The sequence below is a fragment of the Elgaria multicarinata genome, chromosome 9, assembly GCF_023053635.1.
Source record: "Elgaria multicarinata webbii isolate HBS135686 ecotype San Diego chromosome 9, rElgMul1.1.pri, whole genome shotgun sequence".
Taxonomy (NCBI): Eukaryota; Metazoa; Chordata; class Lepidosauria; order Squamata; family Anguidae; genus Elgaria; species Elgaria multicarinata.
The window spans coordinates 72,443,678-72,466,164 of NC_086179.1; the positions used below are offsets into that span (position 1 = coordinate 72,443,678).

The following is a 22,487-nucleotide window of genomic DNA, read 5'->3' on the forward strand; positions in this document are numbered from 1 at the left end:
GGCTCACCAGTTATCCAATATGGAGTAGTTAAAAGAGGGATTTCTTGCATTGTATTTTGTTCCATTGTAATGATTTTTGTTTATCCTTGCTTTTTGCCTTCCCTGTATTTTGTCTTTTGTGAAAAGTCTTGCAAAGTCTGTAATCCACCAGCAAATGTATTTGTATTGTGAAGCCTTAGCCACAGATGATCTAAAAGAAGCTAGCAAGCTTGAGTTTTGTATTGCTTTAAAGGGGGGAAATTGTTAGCAGAACCACCTCCATTTTTAACAGGAAACTGTAAAATCTCCATTGCACACCAAGCAAAATGTCATAATGCCCTGTATGAGAATGTCTCCTTGTGTGCGTCCTTGCATCCTTGATTACTAATATAAACAAGAGTCCTGGCTCCAGCTGTCTGTGTCGAAGTTAACTCTCTGTAACTTACTGTCAGGCCAAAGGTATTGTTTACAGGACTGTTTAGCATAATTAGCTATGCCTCAGTGTTATGTTCTGATTGGTTAATGCTGCTACTGGGCCCTGCCCCTTGAAAGCTTTAATACTGTACCATATTCCCTATGTCTTTTGTCTGATTGCTCCCTTTGAAGAGACCAGGCCTTGATTACTAATCAATAAAGCGCTTTTGAACCCTCTGTCGTTGGAATGGTGGAGTCGTGCTTAAGGGCTGTTTGGATCTCGTCCTTGGGTGAAAAGAACATTGATCTAACAATGGTACTGCCTGAATCAGTGCAAGAAAGCAGGAAGTTATGAGAGACCCAAAGCACCCATGCAACACAGGATGTTGGTAGCTAGGAAAACACTGTTGTGGGGGATGTGTGCTACTTAACTCTTCTAGGTATTTTGGAATAATTTTCCGATGAATTTCATCCTTGGAATAAACATCCACTACTCAGTGCTGAGTTTGGTTGAACTGGCTCACATGGAAATTGTCATTCCATCATTTTGCAAAATGTGACTGTTTTTAGAATGGGTATTGGAATGTGCTTTCTGTGGATATTTTGTGGCTTACTTCATCCTTGCCATGGAGTTATTCAGAAGTGGCTGTTTTGTTCTGTACGTGTTCTGGCCATTAGGGGATGATTAATAATAATAATAATAATAATAATAATAATAATAATAATAATAATAATAATAATGGTTTTAGTCCTAAAACATTCTGAAATGTTTCTAATACATGCCACTATTTTTGGCAATTTTCTTTTTTATAAAAATAGGGGCTGTTCCAGCCCGTGCTGAGAGTTGTAGGACCTTTTCTCTGTCTAATCGGGAATAGGACTGAGCCTGTAGTCCTGAGAGAGCGACTCGACAAGTCTTAAAGGAAAATGAACCGTTTTAAGAAAGCAGCAGTGCCTGGCGCGCTGAATGTCATCTGCTTGCCTGCCTGCCAACGGCTGAACCCTCCAGCCGTAGTAAGCCAATAATAAGGAAACCGTAATAAACCAGCGCTCCAGTTCTTTTTCGCCCACGCTCTCAAGCTTCCCGGGGCTAGAAAGCAGGCTTTAATCCCGCTTCGTCCCAGGAAGAAGAAAGCTCCTTCCTCCCGCGGCTCGCCCGGCGCTGACTGAGGGACAACCCTGCCTGGGCTCGGCCGGCCTCCAGGCCTTGCGTCCTCTCACGTGCGCCTTCCTCTCGACTGAGGCTGCCCGACTCCTCCTTCCTGCTTTGGGCCCGCCCGCTCCGTGTGCCTTCCTCCGCGTCTGGCGGTAGGTAGATAGATATTTATGGGCTTGAAAGGTTCGGGGGTGGTCGTCCCGTTATCTTTATGAGGCGGCCGAGGGAGGTTGAAAGGCGTGTTGTTGTTGTTGTTGTTGTAGGCCTTGCGTAAAAACAGAACAAAAAAACGCGCGTCTCACCCGACCGGCTCGGCGGCGGCATGAGAGCCGGGCTCTTTCCAACGGCAGTGTCCCCAGCCGGCCGCGGGTTGGTGAGGCAGGCGGCCGCGTCGAGTGAGAGGCGCATTTTTTTAAGCCAGAAAACACACACACACACACACACACACACACACACACACACACCACCACCACCACCACCACCACCACCAGTGAGAGGCGCATTTTTTTAAGCCAGAAAACACACACACACACACACACACACACACACACACACCACCACCACCACCACCACCACCTCCGCCCTTGGAGGAAGCGAGAAAGGAAGCCAACACCACCCTGTACGGAATTTACTGCCACAAGAAGTAGTGAGGGCCACCAACTTGGGTGGCTTTAGAAGGGGATGGGATAGATTCATGGAGAGTAAGGCTATCATGGCCACTAGTCCTGATGACCACATGCTACCTCAAGGCAGTATGCCTGTATGTACACCAAGTACTTGGGCTCTGTATGTACACCAAGTGATATTGCACTCGGGTCCTGCTTGTGGGTTTCTTGATGGGCCTCTCTGAACAGGATGCTGGATGAGATGGGCTTTTGGTGGACGGGATACTTGCTATGTAAATGTGTGGCAGGTGTTTGGGGCCAGAGCTTCCTGACTGGGGCCTGCCCCTGTCCCCTTGTTTAACCCTAATGAGCCCCTAGCTCTGTCAGGCTTTTTGAAGCAGGGCAAACTTTGGGGGGAAAGGAGTAAAACAATGCTGAGGAGGCCTAGACGTGTGTGTGGAAATCCTCAGAGCCCTCTTCACTTCCTTTGGGTTGTATCCAATGTTAGTCTAACTTGGAAAGGAAAGGAACCTCTCGTGCAAGCACTGAGTCATTACTGACTCTTGGAGGGACACCAGCTTTCACTGACGTTTTCTTGGCAGGCCTTATAGCAGGGTGGTTTGCCGTTGCCTTCCCCGGCCAGCGAAGGCTGGCGTCCCTCCCAAGAGTCAGTAATGACTCAGTGCTTGCACGAGAGTCTAACTTGGGTCCCATTTATTTCAGTGGGTCTAATTCTAAGTAGGGCAGGCATTGGTCACAGCCCTTTCTCTTGCAATATTTTCATGGGTCATGCATTGGGGAGAATCCTATGACTGAAAAAGTTGAGACTTAACAATTAGCTTTGGGGATGTCAGGATGATGGGGCGTTCTGTATGAAAACCTCAGAAGGTATTGTAGTGCCATAAAGTTTGTTCTTGAAAGTTATTTAAAAGGAATTCTGAGTAGTATAATAAAATTGTTTGACTTATTTTCTGATGGTGTTTTGGAAAATAGGAACCACTTTTGACATATAGTTTAGCCAATCATTTTCTATTACTGACAAAAAATACTATTGTATTAAAAAATACTACACATATTATAGATACACCTGTACAGATATGTACAAAAACAGTACATACCTTACATGGGAAGGGCTAGAACTGAGTTGTAGAGCACATATTTTGCATACAAAAGGTTCTGGCTTCAATCCCTGATATTTCTGATTAGGACTGGGAAAGAGTTGAATTTGAAATGCTGGAAAGCTGCTGCCATGGGTCTGTCTAGGGATAATACTGAGCTAGATCGACCAATGAACTAATTGTTTATATAGCTTCTTGTGTACCCCAGTCCTATGCATATTTACTTTACTTAGAAGTAAGTCCTGCAGTGTTCAATTAGACTTAACTCCCATATAAACATACTTAAAATTAGAGGCTAAGAGTTACAAGATAGAGGATTAGTCTGGCAAGCTTTTTGAAGTATAGGATCTGAACAGCTTCTTCCACCTCATTGCTTGCTTTCCAAGACTAGAGTACTGTTAGAATCCTGGCATTTGATTTTGTGATGCCTGGTGAGGGGTTCCTGATTCACAATTTGAGAATCTATGCCTTAATGCACAGTGCATAAAGATATAACATTAATGAAGTAATGGAAACAAGTATGTTCTTATCTTCACCCAGTGCATAGTTAAATTATGGAACTCACTATCATAGGACAGAGTGATGGCCACCAGTTTGGATGGCTTTAAAAGGGGGTTGGATAAATTCCTGGAGGCAAAGGCTATCAATGGCTACTAGCCCTGATGGTTGTGTACTATCTCCAGTATTCGAGGCAGTAAGCCTGTGTGCACCAGTTGCTGGGGAACATGGGTAGGAGGGTGCTGTTGCACCATGTCCTGCTTGTTCATCCCTGGCCAATGGCTGGTTGGCCACTGTGTGAACAGTGTGCTGGACTAGATGGACCCTTGGTCTGATCCAGCATGGCACTTCTTTAATTTCTTAAGTAAAGGGAGATGATAATTAATTACTCCTTTGTTTTTTACTTTCCAGGTACTGTAATGGAGTCCTCTCTGATTCTTAGTGCTCGATTCACATTAACCAGGCTTCAAGATAACATCCGGTAACTGATGCCACCATGGAGAGTATTACAAAGCTGTTTAGTGACTTGTGTGAAGCCCATATGGCAGGTTTGTCAAAGAAGGTCCCTTTGGGCAGGGGAAAAATCAGCAAAAAAAGGTCCAACAAAAGTCTCAAGAAGATTGCATACAATGCTTTGTTTGCTAACCTTTTTGTGGACGAAGCTCGGAAGGTTCAGTCAAACATTCCCAGGCTTCCGGTGAAAAATAAAATTTTAATGCTGTCTTTCAACTTGAGAGTTGCTGGAATGAGCCCAGAAGCAGACAGGCTGGAGGAGCTTGTAGACAAGTTGGAAAGGTCTACCTGTTTACCATTTACTGAAATTACTTCGGTTCTGGACTTTTTGGTACAGCTTGCAGGAACTGGGCCGCCTCAATGTTTACCGCCCAAGAAGGATTATTTTGTGAACAACAAATACGTTGGAAGAAACATTAAATACCAAGGTTACGATTATTATGATGTTAGTGTGTTTGAAGCTGATATCCAGGCTTTTATTGCAAATGAGGAACATCAGTTTAATGATACAATTCAAAAGACACTGCAGATCATGGAGGCAGCACCTGGTACTGGTCTTCCTACTGTAGAACTATTTTCACAAAACTGTCCGGTGGGTGACAGGTTTGAGAGGGAAACCCGTGTCTCACTCTTTGGTGCTCTTGTTCACAGTCGTACATATGACATGGACATCAAGTTGGACCTACCGCCAGTGCCTGACAGTGCAGATTTGTCTGGACTTGCAATTAAGGTATCTTTTTGTGTGATGCTTACTCAAATTCAGTATAGATACTTATTAAATAGTATTAAATTCATTTATGCTTTTTTAATTAGTCTCACTGATTCTTTAATGACAAAATGTTCAGCATGAGCCTCTATTTGTAATTTTCTTGTTGTGTAGGTAATCTGCTTCCCATTCTGTTGCCTGTCTTATTGCATGACTGAGTAACAATTTGGACATACATCCATGGTCAATACTGGTTCTCTATGTCTTTTAGTTTTTCTATGCTTTACGTAGCAATAGCAGTCACAAAAGAAAATCTCAAATGTAAGAATTATTTTGCCACATTGTAGACAGAATATGGAATACTTCACTAGGAATTATTATTTTTATTTGGAGATACATCAGGGGCAACCTGAGAAGGCAGGCAGGCAGAATTGGGAGTGGGCTGTTTCCTCACAGTTATAGGGGGAACCTGTGCTGTAAGATGGGGAAAAGATCATAGACAAATTATATATTGTTTTAACTTGGTTCATGGTTTAATTTGTTTTTAGCTGTGTATATTGTTTTATACTGTATGCTTTTATATGTATGCCGCCCTGAGATCTTAACGATATAGGGCAGGATACAAATGTTTTAAATAAAAAAATAGACAATTGGTTGCATATATATATAAATTATAAGTACCTTTATGTTTATAGGTTCCTCAAAGTATAGATCCTTCAGAAGATGAGGGATTCCAATCAGCATCTAATCTCACCCCTGACTCTCAGTCAGAACCCAGCGTGACACCAGATATTGATCTCTGGGAAGCTGTGCTTACCTTTGGACCTAGTAAGCGAAGATGCTGGGAAAGGATTGGATGGTACGTTTTGTCTTTAAGCCTCAGGAGTTGCTTTTGTAATAAGCTGTTCTCACAGGAAGCTGCCCATATTTATACTGTATTGGCCCAAGATTTGTCATTGGATTCAAAACTAGAATTCAATTTCCGAAATTATTCTTCAGACGAAGAATGAAAGGCTTGGCGTTGAAGATGGCAGCTAAATATAAGCTAGAAACCAAAAGGGCATGGTCTCCCTTGTTTCTCCATGCAAAATGTTGCCTTTGTGGGGGAAATCTCTGGAATGGCTTCCAGTGTCATGTGGGGGCTGCAGTGATAAGGGCAAACTGGCAGAACCTCATGTGCTTTAAGCACTCACTTGCATCTGTCTGGATCCCAGCAGAAACAAGGAAGGCAGATACCAACATTGTACTCTAAACATGAACAAGATTAAGGCACTTACTTTTCTCTCATAAGAGAGTTGCCATTTCCTAGGCTTTTTTTTAATTGCAAAGCTCAAAAACATTTATTGATGGTCAGTGTTAATGATGCTACTCCAAAAAAAAAATGGTGCACATGTAACGAAGTCTCCTGAATATTATATTTATTTTATAAAATTATTTCATAGGCCTCCAAGGTAACATACAAATTAAAACATATAAAACAAAATAATAATAGCCTCCTAAACAAATCATCCTAAAGATGATCATTTCTTTTTTGGTGGTAAAAGAAACCCTTTTAGTGAAAAAGGATTGTAGTCCAAAACATTTGGAAGGTGCCAAGTTGAGGAAGGATTGCCTATAGTCAACATCTTTTTTTAACGTGGCAGATACTTGGGTCAGGTTCATAATTTAGACCTAGTGAAGCTATGAAGCCAAAAGAACAGGAGAGGAAATTCATAATTGTGATTTCGGTTTGCATCTCTAATGGCACAACCATGAACCTAGGCTTGTAGCAGTGCTTTATAGTCCTGGATATTACATTTGTTGTTTTTGCTTACGTAGTCCACCTGGGAAAAAAGAGGAACCATACCTTTCTGAAGCTGGAAGAGAAGCCTTTGACAGATTTTGCAGACTTCGAGAAGAGGAATTGCAACTTTTCAGCAGCAACAAACTTCAGCTTCCACAACGTGTATTAGTAAAAGAACCAGAAATAGTTAAAGATGTTCTGAATGTCCTTATTGGTGTGGTATCTACTTCATTCTCATTTAATCAGGTATCCAGAAATGACTGTAAATATTAAGGTTTATAAAAATTAATATAATTAATTATAAATAAATAGGTAAATAAAATGTATGTCCTGGATAATAAAACTTTTCATATGTATTTACATATTAATTTAATTTTCCTTTAAGATTTACCATGGTTTGCATCTGTGTATGTTTATCTTTTTTATTCATTTGACAGTGCCATAATATCTTAGCTGCTAATGAGCTATAATGGCCTTCCCCAATATGGTGCCTTCCAGGTGTTTTGGACAAACATTTCTAGCATTCCTGACCATTGGCCATGCCGGCTGGGTCTGATAGGGTTGAAATCCAAAACATTTGGAGGGTGCCAGGTTGGGGGAGGCTGTGCTATTACTTAGTGGATTCTTTGCAGAGTAGACTTAGGCCATGGCTAGACCAGGCCTATATCCAGGATTGTCCCGAGATCATCCCTGTACATCCAAATAACACACAGGGGATCCCGGGAGCAGGCAGGGACGACCCCTCTATTTGCCTGGGATAATCCTTTGGTCTAGCTAAGGCCATAGACTTGTTTTTTTGCTTAATCAAATAGTCCACCTATTTAGTAGCTCAAATTATACTGATGAGGACTTTGATCATTATTTTATAAGTATTTTATGTGCTGTACATTTTAATTTGGCAACTTCCACCTTTTTTTAACCCTTTAGGCAGCTCAGATGTTTGTGGTCAAGCAAGGCATATATGTATCTGGAACATCACCTGAAAGCATGAACAGTCTGCTGTCAGAAATTGCTGAATATGGAACGTATTACACACGTCTGAGCCGTTTCTCTGTTCAACCAGTTTTGGACTCCTCATACAAAAAAGGACTTGTGTTTCAGGTAATAATGCCTTCAGTTTTCATACCATTAATTCTGTTGATTGCGCATTCTTGACTTTATCTAATGTCTAATGTTGGATCCACACTGTTCTGTTGAGTTCCCCAGCTTCCCAGAGCAAACATTCAGGGGCTGCAGGGAGAGAGAAGGAACTCAGATGGCCCTGAGCAGAACTGTGCTCATGAATCTCTAGATCCAACCCAGACTCTTTACATGGTTTTGGGAGGGGAAGCAGAGAAAAGCTATGGACACTGCTCTTTGTATAAAATTTGTTATACGACTACCTAGAAGCCATGAATGCTTATATACAAGTCAGTGTGGTGCAATGGATTTAGCGTTTGTTTTGGGGGCAGAAGCTAAGTTTATGTTCCATCTCAGCTGCCTTGGAGTTACAGTTGTCTATTTCGTGGTGTTTTTGTGCTGATGAATGAGGTAATGAAGTGTTGCGTGCTTTGGACCTTACCAATAAAATGGGTGGGATGTGAATGAAAATACAATCAATAAAACTATAATTGTATTTCCCAAAGTGGATTGCTTGAGCTTGGGACTTGGGGAAAGGGGACAATTGATGAGAAAGGGCATAGGTGTCAGACAGAAATTATTGCTAAATTTATTCCAACAGAAAGGGCTATCATGCCAAGTTAATTGATGGAAGAGAACTACTAGATTGATCAAGTACCCTCTTGAAGATGCAGTTGTGAGGTGCTTTGAAGCTTCGTTCTTTTTCAACTGCTAGGTAAAGGGATGGTGAGCTTCTTAATAGCTTTTGTGCATGTAGCACAAGCCAGTGTGTCCTGGCAGAAGGTCCAGGAGATGCTTAGGAAGCTGACTTTTACCAGGTCAGATAGTCCAGTTAGCCCGGTATTGCCTGTTTGGAGCCTCTCCGATGTCTTATGCAGACGCCTTTTTCCATCACTTGCTACTTGATCCTTTAACCAGATACGGATTAAACTGAGACATTCTGCATGCAAAGCATGTATTCTACTACTGGACTATCGCCGCTCCCCGTTCAAAAAAAGTTAGCGGATACCTGTCCATACAGTGTGAATTGGGCCTGCGCTTCCTTTATCCTCCGAAAGAGAAGAAACAAGAATAGTGCAACCCGACTTCCTGTAAAACATACTTTGAATGTATACTGTATACAAACCATTTTTAATAGTAGAACCTCTCTCTCTTTCCTCTTATCAGGCATTCACAAGTGGGCTGAGGAAATATCTGCAGTACTACCGAGCATGTGTTTTGTCAACTCCTCCGACTTTAACTCTTCTAACTATCAGCTTTCTGTTCAGAAAACTAGGACGCCAACTAAGGTAACCGAAAGCAGCCCTTGAAATTTTACCTGCTTGATCCAAAACACAGAGGAGTCAAATATCGTTTACAGGAATTTGGCTGTCAAAATTTAATTTAGTCCTAATTGCTAAAGCAAGCCTCTTAAGGCAGGGGTGGACAGCTGGAAAGCTTGGGCTGGTCTCCCATGTGCAACCTCTGAAGCTGGCAGGACCCTGCTCCGCTTTTCCCCTCAGCTGGGCTGTGAGGGGAAAAAACACTATTCCTGAGATCACTGTTTCCCTACTGCTAGCATTGGCAGAAAAACAGCAATCTCAGTAGCAATTGCTGGGGACTGGGAGAGGCTAATAGCTATTGATAGATGTTGAATTCATCTAATCCTCCTTTAAAGCCACCTAAGATAGAAGCCATCACCATATCCCATAGGAATGGGTTATATAAGCTATATACTCTGTGAAGAATTACTTCCTTTGGTCTATCTGAACGTACTGCTCATGAATGACCCAATCATATGAAATTAACGGATGCCCCAATTAATGGTATGAAAACAAAAAATCTGTACACACACTCTTTCTATACCTTTCATAATTTTGTACCACTTCTGTAATAGCCCACTGGAGGGTCAGGGGCCGGATCTGTAAATGGAACCTTCATGGGCAGGTGCACTATACATTAGAATATTAGCTTCTGTGGCCCTGCACTAGGAAATGGGTAGACATTGCATCACACCCTTCCCAGAGGGACAACATGCTGGACCAAATAAGATAATTCTTATGCTCTTAAGGATCTATGCAAGTGTAACCTGTTGCTTTTATTAAGGTATTTAGCTGAACTTTGTGGCATAGGAGCGACTACACTGGGAACTGGTGGAAGCGGTGACGGTTCATTTCCGACAGTGAGTATATGATTTTGCTTCTCTTCTGCAATCACAGCAACTTAAGATGTGCACTTCTATATTTTAGAATGTTTTTAGGATGTTTTAAGGATGTTTTAATCATGTATGCTATGTTTTTAATCAGTTTTTATGTGTTTTATATTCACTGTTGTTCCCCGCCTCGATCCAAGTGGAGAGGTGGGTGAGAAATAAATTATTATTATTATTATTATTATTATTATTATTATTATTATTATTTCTGAAATTACTGAAATAAACATGCTTTAGAAACTTCAGTTTGGGATGCTTTTGTATTTTATAAAGATATTGCTGCAACTGGTTCAGCTTATATGTATTTGCTCATTGGTATTGGAATTTCTATGCCAGATAATATAAATGAGCATGAACATACTACTTTCAAAAGAAGCATCATTTGCATCCTACATAAAGTATTCCCTCTTCTCCTGGATGCCTCTCAATGTTCTTCAATAAATAGAAATCTCTAAAAGTCAACAAAAGGCTTGTATTGGCTCCCTATACATTTCTGAGTCCAAGTCAAAGTGCTGATTTTGACCTATAAAGCCTTAACAGCTTAGGACTACAATACCTGGTGGAACACTTCTCCTGGTATGAACCTACCTTTGCACTGCAACCAACATCTGAGGCCCTCCTCAGATTGCCTCCTCTGAGGGAGTTTCAGAGGACTGCAATAGGGGAGAGGGCCTTTTCAGTCGTGTTCCCCCATCTGACTATGGAGCACTTCCCCTAGTGAGGCCCGCCTGGCACCAACATTGTCATCTTTTTAGCACCAAGTCAAGACTTCACTCCAAGGCATTTGAACGTACATGAAGTACGTTATGCATTGGTTCTTTTTGTTATGGTCTGTGCTGATGTTTTAGTTGTTTTACTATGGGTATTTTTAATAGATTTTTTTAAAGCTATTTTTTATTTTTAATCACTTTGTTATAAGTTGCTTTTAGTCGTTTTTAAGAGAAAGGCAAGTGTAACAATACAATGCTATGCATATTTAGATAGAAAAATGTCCTGCAATTACAAGCATTCTCCATTACACCAAAAAGAATTCTACAACAGCAACAACATCAATAATAGTCTTTGCTCAACCAAGAGAGCAGGTTCCAACAGTCTTGCCAGTGAAGACAAAATTATTTGATAAAAATGGCCAGCTGAGTCTGAACAGAAATACCTGTATATGTGTTATGGTTTCCCTCACAAAAAGTGGCTTGTATATATTTCAGGGAGTGAAACTTCTTTCATATCTATACCAAGAGGCTCTTAATAACTGCAGCAATGAACACTATCCAGTTCTTCTGTCACTACTAAAAACAAGCTGTGAACCATACACACGGTAGGTGCCTCAGTTTAAATCATGCATTGCAATAGCAATGTAACCAAAATATCAAATTGGTTTCCTATGGTTTCTGAGCGTTTTTGCCTTTACTGCAAAAGGAATGGAATTTTCAGAATGGAGGTAACTCTGTTATAGTGTATTAAAATAAAACTAAATCTTAAAGTGGCCTATACCAACAATGAAATATGTCCTGGGACTTTATATAAGCCACTCTTTTTACAAAGCAAGATAATGCTCAGAACTTTGCAGACCTCACCTGCAGATTTTTTTAAAGAGGCCTGAGTAAAAATCAAGAGTGAGACCCTTTTGGAAGACCGGTAGAATTATATGCCACAGCAGGGATCCCAATTATTAAGAGACTCTTCTTTATAGCATATTTGACTATAAACGTTAATTCATCTATTTCAGAGCCTGTGCAAAACCAGATGTTGTGGAGTTAAGACATCTTCATTGGGGGTAGTACTGAACATGAGGCCCATAGGTCTTTACTGTTGCCATCTAACCCAAATTGTTGTTTTAGTGATTGTATTCTGATGTTACTTGTTTATGTTGGGAGAGGGTGATCTTACTCAAGAAAAGATGTTCTATATTTTTTTTCAAGTGTAGTGTTCAATGTTTTGTGTTTTAGGTTTATCCATGATTGGGTGTACAGTGGTGTATTCAGAGATGTGTATGGTGAATTTATGATTCAGGTCAATGAGGATTATCTTGGCTTTAGAGGTATGTTAGCTTTAAACATACATTTAGAAGTACATTGGCTTTTGAATTCCTGTCACATTGCTTTAGTAACAAAGGGCCTTTGCTGTGCAATCAGAAAAAAACAATGTCTGGGAGAGGTGCTGCTCTTCTTTGTACTTTTTAGTGTTTTGTTCTAGGGCTGATTGTGTCAGAATTTCCTCATCATCTCTTTGACACTTGCACCAATTTTATTCTATTCTCTTTTTTCTCAGGCTCAGGAGGTGGTGTTAACTTTATTTTATATTTGACACTATCTTTGTCCTTCTGCTGTGTATGAATTTATCTGCTGGTTTTAATATATTTATATTGTATACGTTTTGTTTGTCACTGTATGTGCTTTATTATGGTTTACATCCATAAAATATGAACGAAGAAAAACTGAAAAACTTGTCAAATGCCAACTGGGTGGGTGGGACATAGTCCGCAATGATTTCAACAAGACTTGTTACTAACTGTCTTAGACACTAACTAATAGACTTCAATGATACTTGTATAATTTCATTCCCTAAGGCAATGACAGTATTTACGAATGCACCATCTAGATGAAGTAGTGCATTTTCCTAGGTACAAAATAGAGCAAGTGCAACTGGTACTGGAAATGTGTGAATTTTCAGAGGGGTAGATGTGTTAGTCTGTTGCAGTAAAAACAGCAAAAAGTCTTGTGGTACCTTAAAGACTAACAAATTTGTTTTGGCACTAGCTTAAGTGGCCATAGGCCATGAAAGCTTACGCCAGAATAATCTTGTTAGTTTTTAATGTTCCCCAAGATTCTTTATTGGGAATGGGTGATATCCCTGCAACAGAAGTGCAACCTCAAAGGAAATAATCTGGACTGAGTACAAATGGATGATAATTGTGCCTATATTGCATTAAAAACTGATAGTGCTGTAAGATCCCAAATGTGATACATTTTCTGACTTTTCTTACCTTTTGGATTTCTAGATAAACATTACTGGACTCATGGGTACGTTTTGATTTCAAAAGAAGTAGAAGACTGTGTCCCTGTGTTCTTGAAACATATTGCTAATGATGTATACATTTGTGGGAAAACCATAAACTTACTAAAGTTGTGTTGTCCAAGGGTAAGTGCTGTTTTCTCTTGAAAGTCATTGATTTGGCATTGTTAACAAGTACATTTGAAGTCTTAACTCCTTGGAAAATCAATTTAGCTGAAGAGGTTTTGCCTCCCCTTGCAGTCTCCAGGATATTTATGCTCCAAGGCCATAGAGTGAGTCCACGGAGACAGGTGATCACTTCTGTAGTATTGAAATTCCTTTCTCCTGGGGACTGTCTTGACAACGGTGCATTGGCGACATGAGCCCTCTAACCCCTGCATTTGTACTCTTGTGGGGTTGTCCCCACACAAAGAAGCGAGCACGGGGGTTGAAGGAGGAGTGCCCATTGGCTACTAGCCCTGATGGTTATGTGCTATCTCCAGTATCCAAGGCAGTAAGCCTGTGTGCACCAGTTGCTGGGGAACATGGGTGGGAGGGTGCTGTTGCACCACCTACTGCTTGTGGGTCCCTGGTTGGCCACTATGTGAACAGAGTGCTGAACTGGATGGACCCTTGCTCTGATCCAGCATGGCACTTCTTATGTTCTTATGTAATCATATACATAACTACTCGGAAGTAAGTCCCAGCAAATGCAATGGGAATTACTCCCAAGTAAATATATATATAGGATTGTAGCCTTAAAACTACCTAAGTGTTGTATGAAAGCTGAAAATAGAAAAAGAATCTGCCCGCAGTTTTACAATTAAAAAAAAATGTATAAAATTTTGGATTAATTTTCAAATATTTATTACTATTTTTGCAGCATTATATATGTTGGTCTGATATCCCTGTTCCTCGGATTTCTGTAATTTTCTCCTTTGAAGAATTAAAAGAGATTGAGAGAAACTGTGCACTATATGTGGGCCGAATGGAAAGAATTGCACGTTATAGTACCATCAGCAAGGAAGAAAAGGTAAACTGACTGAACGGAATAATTAATTTTGTATTAGTAAACTTTATTGTACTAGACATGGATTCTATTGTGCTGGACATAGGGACCAATACGTACAGTGCAATCCTATACATGTCTACTGAGAAATAAATCACATTGACCTCAATGGGGCATATGCCCAAGTAAGTGGGTAACTGGGTTGTACCTTTAGAAGAGTAACAACTTGGAGTGTCCCATATATTTTTGTGAACCGCCCAGAGAGCTTCGGCTATTGGGCGGTATAAAAATGTAATAAATAAATAAATAAATATTCATTGCTTTCCTGTTTGAAAGTTATGTTTGAGATTTTACTTATGCTTCTTTTAATCTAGGCAACCTATGTTTGGCAATGATATACAAACCTGTACATGATATCTTTATTGGATGTATCTGCTATAATATGCAGTTAAATCTGCAAAGTGCTCAAATATTTGTATTTCTGTGTGAGCCCTTGAGATTCTACTATGTAAAATGAAAGATAATCAAGGTGTATTAAATGTAAAAATTGCTAATAGAGGTTAAAAACTGGGAAGCAGACCTGAGTATGAAAGCTCGACCTTTGGTCTTTGCCTGTGGAATAAGACAGCAGCTTGGGGAAGGAAAAAAAAATGCCCCTTTCCCATTTCACCCACACCGCATGAAGGAAGATGAGGCCTGGAGGAGAGAGAATAATCATTTTGCCAAGTGTGCAGAAGTTTTTCCCTATTTATCCTTCCATGGGAGAAAACAGGATGGATAGAAGGAGGCAGGGTAGTACCACTGTTTCACATATGAGCAGGGCTTTTAATTGTAGTTTTTCTATAAAAGCTACGGTAAAGCTAACCTATCTGTTATATATTATCTCTTTTACCACTGTGCTTTGTTTTCTGTGGGATTTTACTTTATATAAGGCCTCGCAGGTTTTTTTCCCTTATGCTTAAATTGTAGTGCAAGTTATAAATGTATACTATTACTTTTTCTTTTCTATCGTTTACATTTTACAGTAATTATTTTTTTTTAAAAAAAGTGTACTATTACTATGTCCTGCAACGCTGTCTAGTGTTCCAGCCATATCAGTGAGGCAGTCAGTTTACGGCCTTAGCTAGACGGGGCGAAATCCCGGGGACGCACAGGGTATCCTGGGATCAGGGAGGGATGATCCCTCCCTTGTCCCAGCATCTCATCCTCACCTTTGAGCCCGCTGATCCCGAGACTGCGGAACGTGTGGGCGGGCATTGCGGGTTGTCCTGGTTCCTCGTGAGGAGCTGTGACCTGCGCATGGGGCACAGAGCTCCTCAGGAGCTCTGCGCCCAACGGGGGTGGGGTGGAGGGGAGGGGGTAATTAAGTTTAAATTTTAAAAAAACTACCTTTCTGCGCACGAGCGTTTGTGCGCTCTTCTTCTTTAAATGGCGGCCGCAACGTTCTTGCCCTCCGAGGCCGTCACGCGCCGCGTGTAAGCAGAGGGGGAGATCTTCACCTCTCCATCCCGCTAGACCGTTAGGTCTAGCTGAGGCCTACTTCATCCTAACTACTTACTTGCTGGTGTAGCAATTCTTGAGTTCAGAAAAACAAACTCAAGCTTTAATGTAATGTTACCTATCAAATTACAAAACTGCAATTGCTTCTCTAAGATCTCCATTTATAGTTACAATAGTTTTCTTTGCTTCATTTACTTGATCCTTGTTCATGAAACTGCATACCTGAACACACACTTTTGCAGTGTAAGACTTGAAAATCACAGTGAAATTTCATGTGAAATTTCCTCCTAGGACTTGCGTATGGAAATTGAAAAACAGGAGTTAATTGTTCATGCTCGTGAAACAGCTAGCAAAGCACTAAAAGCCATTACTGGTAAGTTACGTCTGTCTTCGCAATCTAGTTGGTTTTCCGCAGTGACTTCTTTCTCTTATAACACTATATAGCATTTAAAATTTATATTTAGATCGACAAATATCGGAGAAAATGGCATTGGATGCAAAGAAACGTGAGCGGTTTCAGAAATTAAAAGAACAATTTGCAAAAGATCTAGAGGTATTGTTTTCATTCAAGTGGAACGTGCATGAATACATATTTTGAGTTCAATGTATGGTTGTGGGATATGATTTCTGAAGCTTTTTTAATTTATATGTAGCGTCGACGTGCTCTGAAGCAGGAAGAAACTGATGATGACTTTAGTTATGCTCGGGAACTTAGAGAGAGGGAGAAAAGACTGAAGGCTTTAGAAGAAGACTTGGAGAAAAGGGCAAGGTAAGGGAGGACAAGGAATAAAGTCTGCTGCCAAATGTTCAGATTTGTGTGTGGTCAAAAATGCACTGCCAATCTTGAAACTTTTGATCTATAAAATACACAGTCAGGCTTTCTTGGTTTCAAAGTGGAAGACATGATTTGGTAGGAGACATTTACAGTGCAATTGTATACGTGTCTACTCAGAAGTAAGTCCCATTGAGTTCAGTGGGGTTTACTCCCAGATGCATTTGATTACAGCCTTAGAGAGTTACACCATTTATATGTGTTTCTGTTGTAATGCTAAAAGGTGTACCATTGTTTTTATGTTTTTGATCGTTTTAAATTTTGTATACTTTTTTAATGCTCACTGTTTTTAACGGTTGTAAACTGCCCAGAGAGCTTTGGCTATGGGGCGGTATATAAATGTAATAAAATAATAATAATAATAATAGCCTCCAAGCCAGGATGTGAAAGCTGGGTGGGCTTGGTTTTAAAGGAGAACATAGAAATAGTGGATGTACTGGGAACCTAGTGGAATAGAGAGAAGCAGTGGAACAAAGTCATTTCTGGATGCAGATTCTATAGGAAGGATTGGGGGTTGTGTACATGAAAAAGGACGTAGTGTCAAACTAAACTGAAACCTCTACATTTGGAATGCTGTGAACAGTTCTGGAAACTGCGCCTCAAAAATGTTATTGAGAGCTGGAAAAAGTGCAGAAATGGGCAACCAAGATGATAGAAGTGTCTGGAGCAGTTCCCTTATGAGGAAAGGTTACGGTAGTTAGGACCATTTTGCTTTTTAAAAAGTTGAATGGGGGCAGGGGCATAATAGAGGTGTACAAAATTATGCTTGGGATAGATGAAAGTGAATAGGGAGAAAACTCCCTCATAATACTAGAATCCGAGGTCATCCAATGAACCTAAAAGGTGGTAGATTCAGGACAGACAAAAGGAAGTACTTCTTTACACAGCACCTAGCTAAACTGGATTTCACTACCACAAGATTCAGTGATGGCTTCCAACTTGGATAGTGTAAAAGGGGATTAAACAATAGAGTATAAGGTTATCAATCACTACTAGGTCTGGTGGCTATACGTTATCTCTATTTTCAGAGAAAATATGTTTTCCCTTAGGTGGTAGAGTTGTGACAGAGCAACCTTAATCTTGTACAAATATTGGGCAGCACAGTGTCATCGGAAGACACAGCAAACACACAGTATCCAAAGTTTCACTTGTTGAAACTGGACTATAGTTAGGTTAATAAACTACCTGGCTTTCATCAACACCCTGCTAGCTTGCTAACCTTGGGCTTGTGAGCTATATTTTTAGTTTTGATGGGATAGTCTGAGCAGTCTTACCTTTTTCTATTTTGCTTGGCTTTATCCCAGTACATATAATCTAAAATGACAGAATGAAGTTATTTTTTCTTTTATTTTGTTTAGGCAAGAGTTAATAGACCATTACAGCAAACTGTCTGAAGATGCAGCTCGTAGAGAAAAAAAAGCCTTATGGAAAATTCAGAGACATAAATTGGAAACAGCCCGCCTCAAATTTTTGTTGGAAGATGAAAAACGTATTGAGGTAGTGTAAAATGCATCTTTTATTTAAAAAGGGGCGGGGGAAAGGCATGTTGACAATGATTACACATGTATGTATTGGTATGTTTAAAGTTTTGATATTTTTGATTTAATGCTTAGAACATGCTTGAGAAACTTCCTGGTGGAAAGTACAGAAGGAAAGTAGATATAATTCCAGAATATCGAAGCAAACAGGTTTCATCTGCAGTTCAGCCAGTAGGAGCTTCTAGCCTTCAGGTTGGTGTTACTTCTTGTATATGTTGCCTGATGACAAATTCTAAAAGTCATAAGTAAAGTAACGTTTTGTGTTGGACCAGCTACTTGATGAAACTGGCAAGCTTTTTAGTTATACAGGGCTGTTCACCTATGTGTTGAAGAGCTCCGTGTAATAAGAACCCTATTTCTTTAAAACTTTGACTACTAAATTATAGCTTCAGCTGTTATATGGAACCAAAATAGCATCAGTTTTCTGTATTGAAAATGAGATTATTTACTTTTGATCACGGTGTAGTCCTATCTGGGTACTGCCTTGAACTTCCCTTCATTTCTTGCTTTCCCCTCTTTTATGGTCTGTGTTTTATAAACTTAATTCCTGTTGCAAAGAGTATGCACAGTAACAGCCCAATTTGAAAGCCCACTGTATTGTTGTTATGCCTTCACTGAGGGATATATGAAATTGTACATGTGGCCTGTTCCTCTGTTTTTAAATTAGATTTGCTTTGAATTTTAATATGAATAGAGATAGTGTATGCTCTGTTACTTTTCCTTGCAGTGCATGAGAACGATGCCCATCTTTTGTTGAGCATGTATATGTTCAATCGTGGCTCATGCAATTTTTTAAAATGAACTTAGGAAGTTGTCTTATACTAGGTCTAACTATTTGTCCATCTAGTTCAGTTATAATCGACTCTGGCAGCAGTTGTCTTGTGTTTCAGGCAGAGGTCTTTCCTATAACATGCTATCTGATCCTTTGTAACTAGAAATGCCAAGGATTGATCCTGGAATATTCTACATTCAAAGTATGTGCTCTATCGTGAAGCTATGGTTCCTTCCTTAAAGATTTAGAGCTTTTCTACACAAGGCATTTATTGCACGCTTGTTATTCCCTACTCACAGTTGTTTCCGGGTTCTTTAGATGACGATGTCACCCTATAGTTTTGCTTCTTTTTGTAAATAGCACTTTCGGTGAGTTTTTTGTTAGAGCAGGGAAAATGTATTATTTCTGAAAGCAAAAGAAAATGCTTTTTCCCCTTGTGTATTTGCATTATTCTGTTAATTGTGGGAAAGCAGGAAAAGAAACACTCTGTGTAGATCTCAGTTCTGTAACAAAACCAAAAATAGATACAGTGCATTAACAGCCTCATGTAGAAAAGCCCTACATGCCTCTTCCACAGTGCCTGTACTGTGATAAGCAGGCATGTACCAGCTGTTCCCATAGTGAGTGAAGCAGCTGTTTTATTGTGTTATTTTTTATCATGTAATAGCAACAGCAACAGGAGCATTTGGAAAGGTCAGTAAAGACAACATTAGACAGTGAAAAAGCAATACAGTATGCTAAAAGTTTAAAAATGCTATATCTCAGTATTTTAGAAGCCATAAATAAAAGAAATGGTGACAATAACCCAGCTGTTACATATCTGTTGTAGTAATTATTTTCATTATTTACACTTTAGTTAACTTCTGCAGAGCCTGACTCTCCTAATATTGTGGACACCAGCAGAGCTTTAGAATCTGAACTGGCAAATGATATTTCAGATGAGAAATCACTGGATTCTGTACAGCCAACAAATATACAGTCCGATGGCTATTCTGAGCCGAAAGAAACAGAAACAGCATCCCAGGTACTCAGTACAGAGCAAACAGGAGCTGTCCCAAAGAGTGCGTCTGAACCTGGTCTAGTTTTTGAAGATTTTTTACCAAAACCTCTGGAAGAAACACTTGTCCCCATTGCACAAGAGACAAGCCTGTTAGATGAAGCTTTGCAGAATATCAGTTCTGATCTTTCCTTGAATGATCAGATAGATGAAAGTATTTCTCTGCCAAAGGGTGCAGCAGAAGGGGAAACTATCACCCAAGTCCCCCCAGATAGTGAATATGACTTTAATACTGTTCTCAGGCCTTCAGTTTCAGACAGCCATATCAGAGTTGGAGAAAACATTTTTGATGTTGAAAGTAGGATACCTCGTTGGAATGTTCATGGCCATGCATCTGATGCAAACATTAAAGTAGGGGAATATGTATCTCACATTGAAGTCTACCAACCACATTCAAATCCTCATGGGCATTCCTCAGACGCGCACATTAAGATTGGAGAATATGCCTCTGAGGAAGAACCTTGCAGGCCCCACTGGAATATCCATGGCCATGTCTCTGCAGCCCATATCCAGATTGGAGAATATGCCTCTGAGATAGAGCCCTCAAGGCCCAGGTGGAATATTCATGGGCACGCTTCAGATGCCAACATAAAGGTTGGTGAGTATGTGTCGAACATAGAGCCAGCTAGACCTCGCTGGAACATCCATGGCCACATGTCGGATGCCAACATCAGGATAGGGGAAAACATTTCTGAAGTCGTGTCTTCTCGACCTCGGTGGAATATTCATGGTCATGCCTCTGAGTCGCACTTTAAAATTGGAGAGCTGGTTTCCGATTCTGAAAGTTCAAAGCCTCGGTGGAACCCTTTTGGCCATGCATCACAGTCAAGCATTCAAATAGGAGAGTGGATCCCTTCGACTGACAGTGATCTGATACCTCATCTTAAAGTGGCCTCTGGTCCTGCCTCTGGCTCTACAGTTCAGACATTCCTGTACAATGGGGAATTCTCTACAATCAAAGGGAAGGATGAAGGACAAGGGTCAAGGCCTGACAACTTGAGTGAAAAGCATGAAGGAAGCTTGGGCGAGAAGGAGGAGGAGAGTAAGTGGCAGCCAATGAAAGAGTTATTTGGCAGATCTTTCTCTTTTTAAGAAAAAGTCAGAGATGAACCATCTGGGACCCATTGACTTCAGTGGAGCTCAGCTGGTTTGCATGTAAATACTCTAGCAAATAATTTTAATTGGTTTGTTCATCAGATTTTAACTGAATGAAAACTGTGTTCTGAATGGGCGCTTAAAACAAGAATTAATTATTTGTGTATGTGATCTAAGTACTTCCCCCCCCCCCCCTAGAATTTAAATTAGGGGCGGGCAACTCCAAATGTTTTGGCCTACAACTCACATCAGCCAGCATAGCCAATGGTGGAGCATTAGGGGAGTTGAAACCTGTATAAAAATAAATGGACGGTAGCATTGCTTTTAATAACTGAGATTCCCTTATGAAACAGAGTGCTGAGTTTTAGTATTATTATAGCGGTACTGAGCGATACATGGAAGGGTGTGTTGTATATTTTGAAATGTGTTTTTGTGTGTGTGAAGTAGCAAAATTGTGTACACAGTTAAATATAATGTGTTTTACATTTTTCCTTTCTCCCACAATAATAATTATGGATAATACATAGCAGTCATGACAGATAATGCTGAAGATCTCGCTACAAATCCTCCTCAGAATTTGCAGGTGAGCAATCAGTACATTTTTAAGTTTCAGATTATACATATTCACACACAACACACACTAAAAATGTGGATCTGTATATATCTCTAATATTTCTGAAACAATTTAGTCTAATGAAGAATGGAAAATAAATATTTTAAACAAATTGAAGGAGGAAGAGTAATAGTCACGTGTGTTTTTCCAGCAGGTAGGGGAACCTGGAAAATCAACTGAATTAGTTCTTGTGACTCAGCAAACTTCCCTCTCTGAAGTCACTATATCTGAAAGCCAAGGAGAAGGAAGCACCACTATTGCCATATGGAAGAAAGAGGAAGATTACCTGAAATCCTTATCTGATCAATATTGTCTCGAAAAATATCAGGACAGCTATAATTTGATGTGTGAGTAGTCTCAAAGTGAGATGCATTAATAGAATGCAACAGCATGAAATGCTGTTATCCTTCAGAGGAATAATAATGAGTGTGCCTGTGTGTGTATCTGTCTTCCCATAATTCTATAGACCAAAGGTGAGGAACCTGTAGCCCTCCAGGTGTTTTTGGCCAATGACTTCCACCTTTCCTGACCATTGGCCATGACAGCTAGGGTTGATGGGAGTTGGAGTCTAGCAACATCTGGAGAGCCACAGGTCCCTCACCCTACTGTACACCATTCTAGGATAACATCATTTGCCAAAATAACTTTTGAACACTAACTAAAACTCTTCACCCACTATCACAACCACCTGGGAGGTTAACCTGGGATCTCTCCCCAAGATAACAGTTTTATGACCGGAATCCACAAAGTGGGCTTCCATCAGCTTGCTCAAATCACTTATTACGCAAGTAGTTGATGGAAAAGCTGCTCTCATGTGTCTAGGTTGGAAAGAAGTTTTGGGGGTGATGCCATGCTGATTCAACACTTGATTTAGGACATCTGGTACCAACAAATCCTCCAGAGATCATACCAGTCCCTGAATTTATTTATTTATTTATTTATTATTATTATTATTATTTATTTATTTATTTATTTATTTATTTATATAGCACCATCAA

The 22,487-nt window shown here is 40.1% G+C and overlaps 1 protein-coding gene across 2 annotated transcripts in view; it reads left to right on the forward strand.

Annotated features, from left to right (window-relative positions):
• The first annotated feature begins 1,665 nt into the window (after positions 1-1,665).
• The window catches only part of TUBGCP6 (tubulin gamma complex component 6), a 29,797-nt gene continuing 8,975 nt past the window's right edge, over positions 1,666-22,487 (forward strand). Inside the window, exons 1-19 of one of the 2 annotated variants that reach the window (XM_063134088.1) lie at positions 1,666-1,701; positions 4,182-5,013; positions 5,685-5,848; positions 6,808-7,018; positions 7,700-7,873; positions 9,059-9,180; positions 9,977-10,052; positions 11,288-11,397; positions 12,029-12,120; positions 13,081-13,220; positions 13,957-14,106; positions 15,874-15,955; positions 16,047-16,135; positions 16,236-16,351; positions 17,773-17,911; positions 18,028-18,144; positions 19,581-20,823; positions 21,404-21,459; positions 21,644-21,836. In XM_063134088.1, the coding sequence (XP_062990158.1) occupies positions 4,267-5,013; positions 5,685-5,848; positions 6,808-7,018; positions 7,700-7,873; positions 9,059-9,180; positions 9,977-10,052; positions 11,288-11,397; positions 12,029-12,120; positions 13,081-13,220; positions 13,957-14,106; positions 15,874-15,955; positions 16,047-16,135; positions 16,236-16,351; positions 17,773-17,911; positions 18,028-18,144; positions 19,581-20,823; positions 21,404-21,459; positions 21,644-21,836 (4,021 nt within the window). In that variant the 5' untranslated portion in view covers positions 1,666-1,701; positions 4,182-4,266. Of the gene's footprint in view, positions 1,702-4,181; positions 5,014-5,684; positions 5,849-6,807; positions 7,019-7,699; positions 7,874-9,058; positions 9,181-9,976; positions 10,053-11,287; positions 11,398-12,028; positions 12,121-13,080; positions 13,221-13,956; positions 14,107-15,873; positions 15,956-16,046; positions 16,136-16,235; positions 16,352-17,772; positions 17,912-18,027; positions 18,145-19,580; positions 20,824-21,403; positions 21,460-21,643; positions 21,837-22,487 lie in introns of those variants that run through there. The other variant, XM_063134090.1, reaches the window with a different exon arrangement.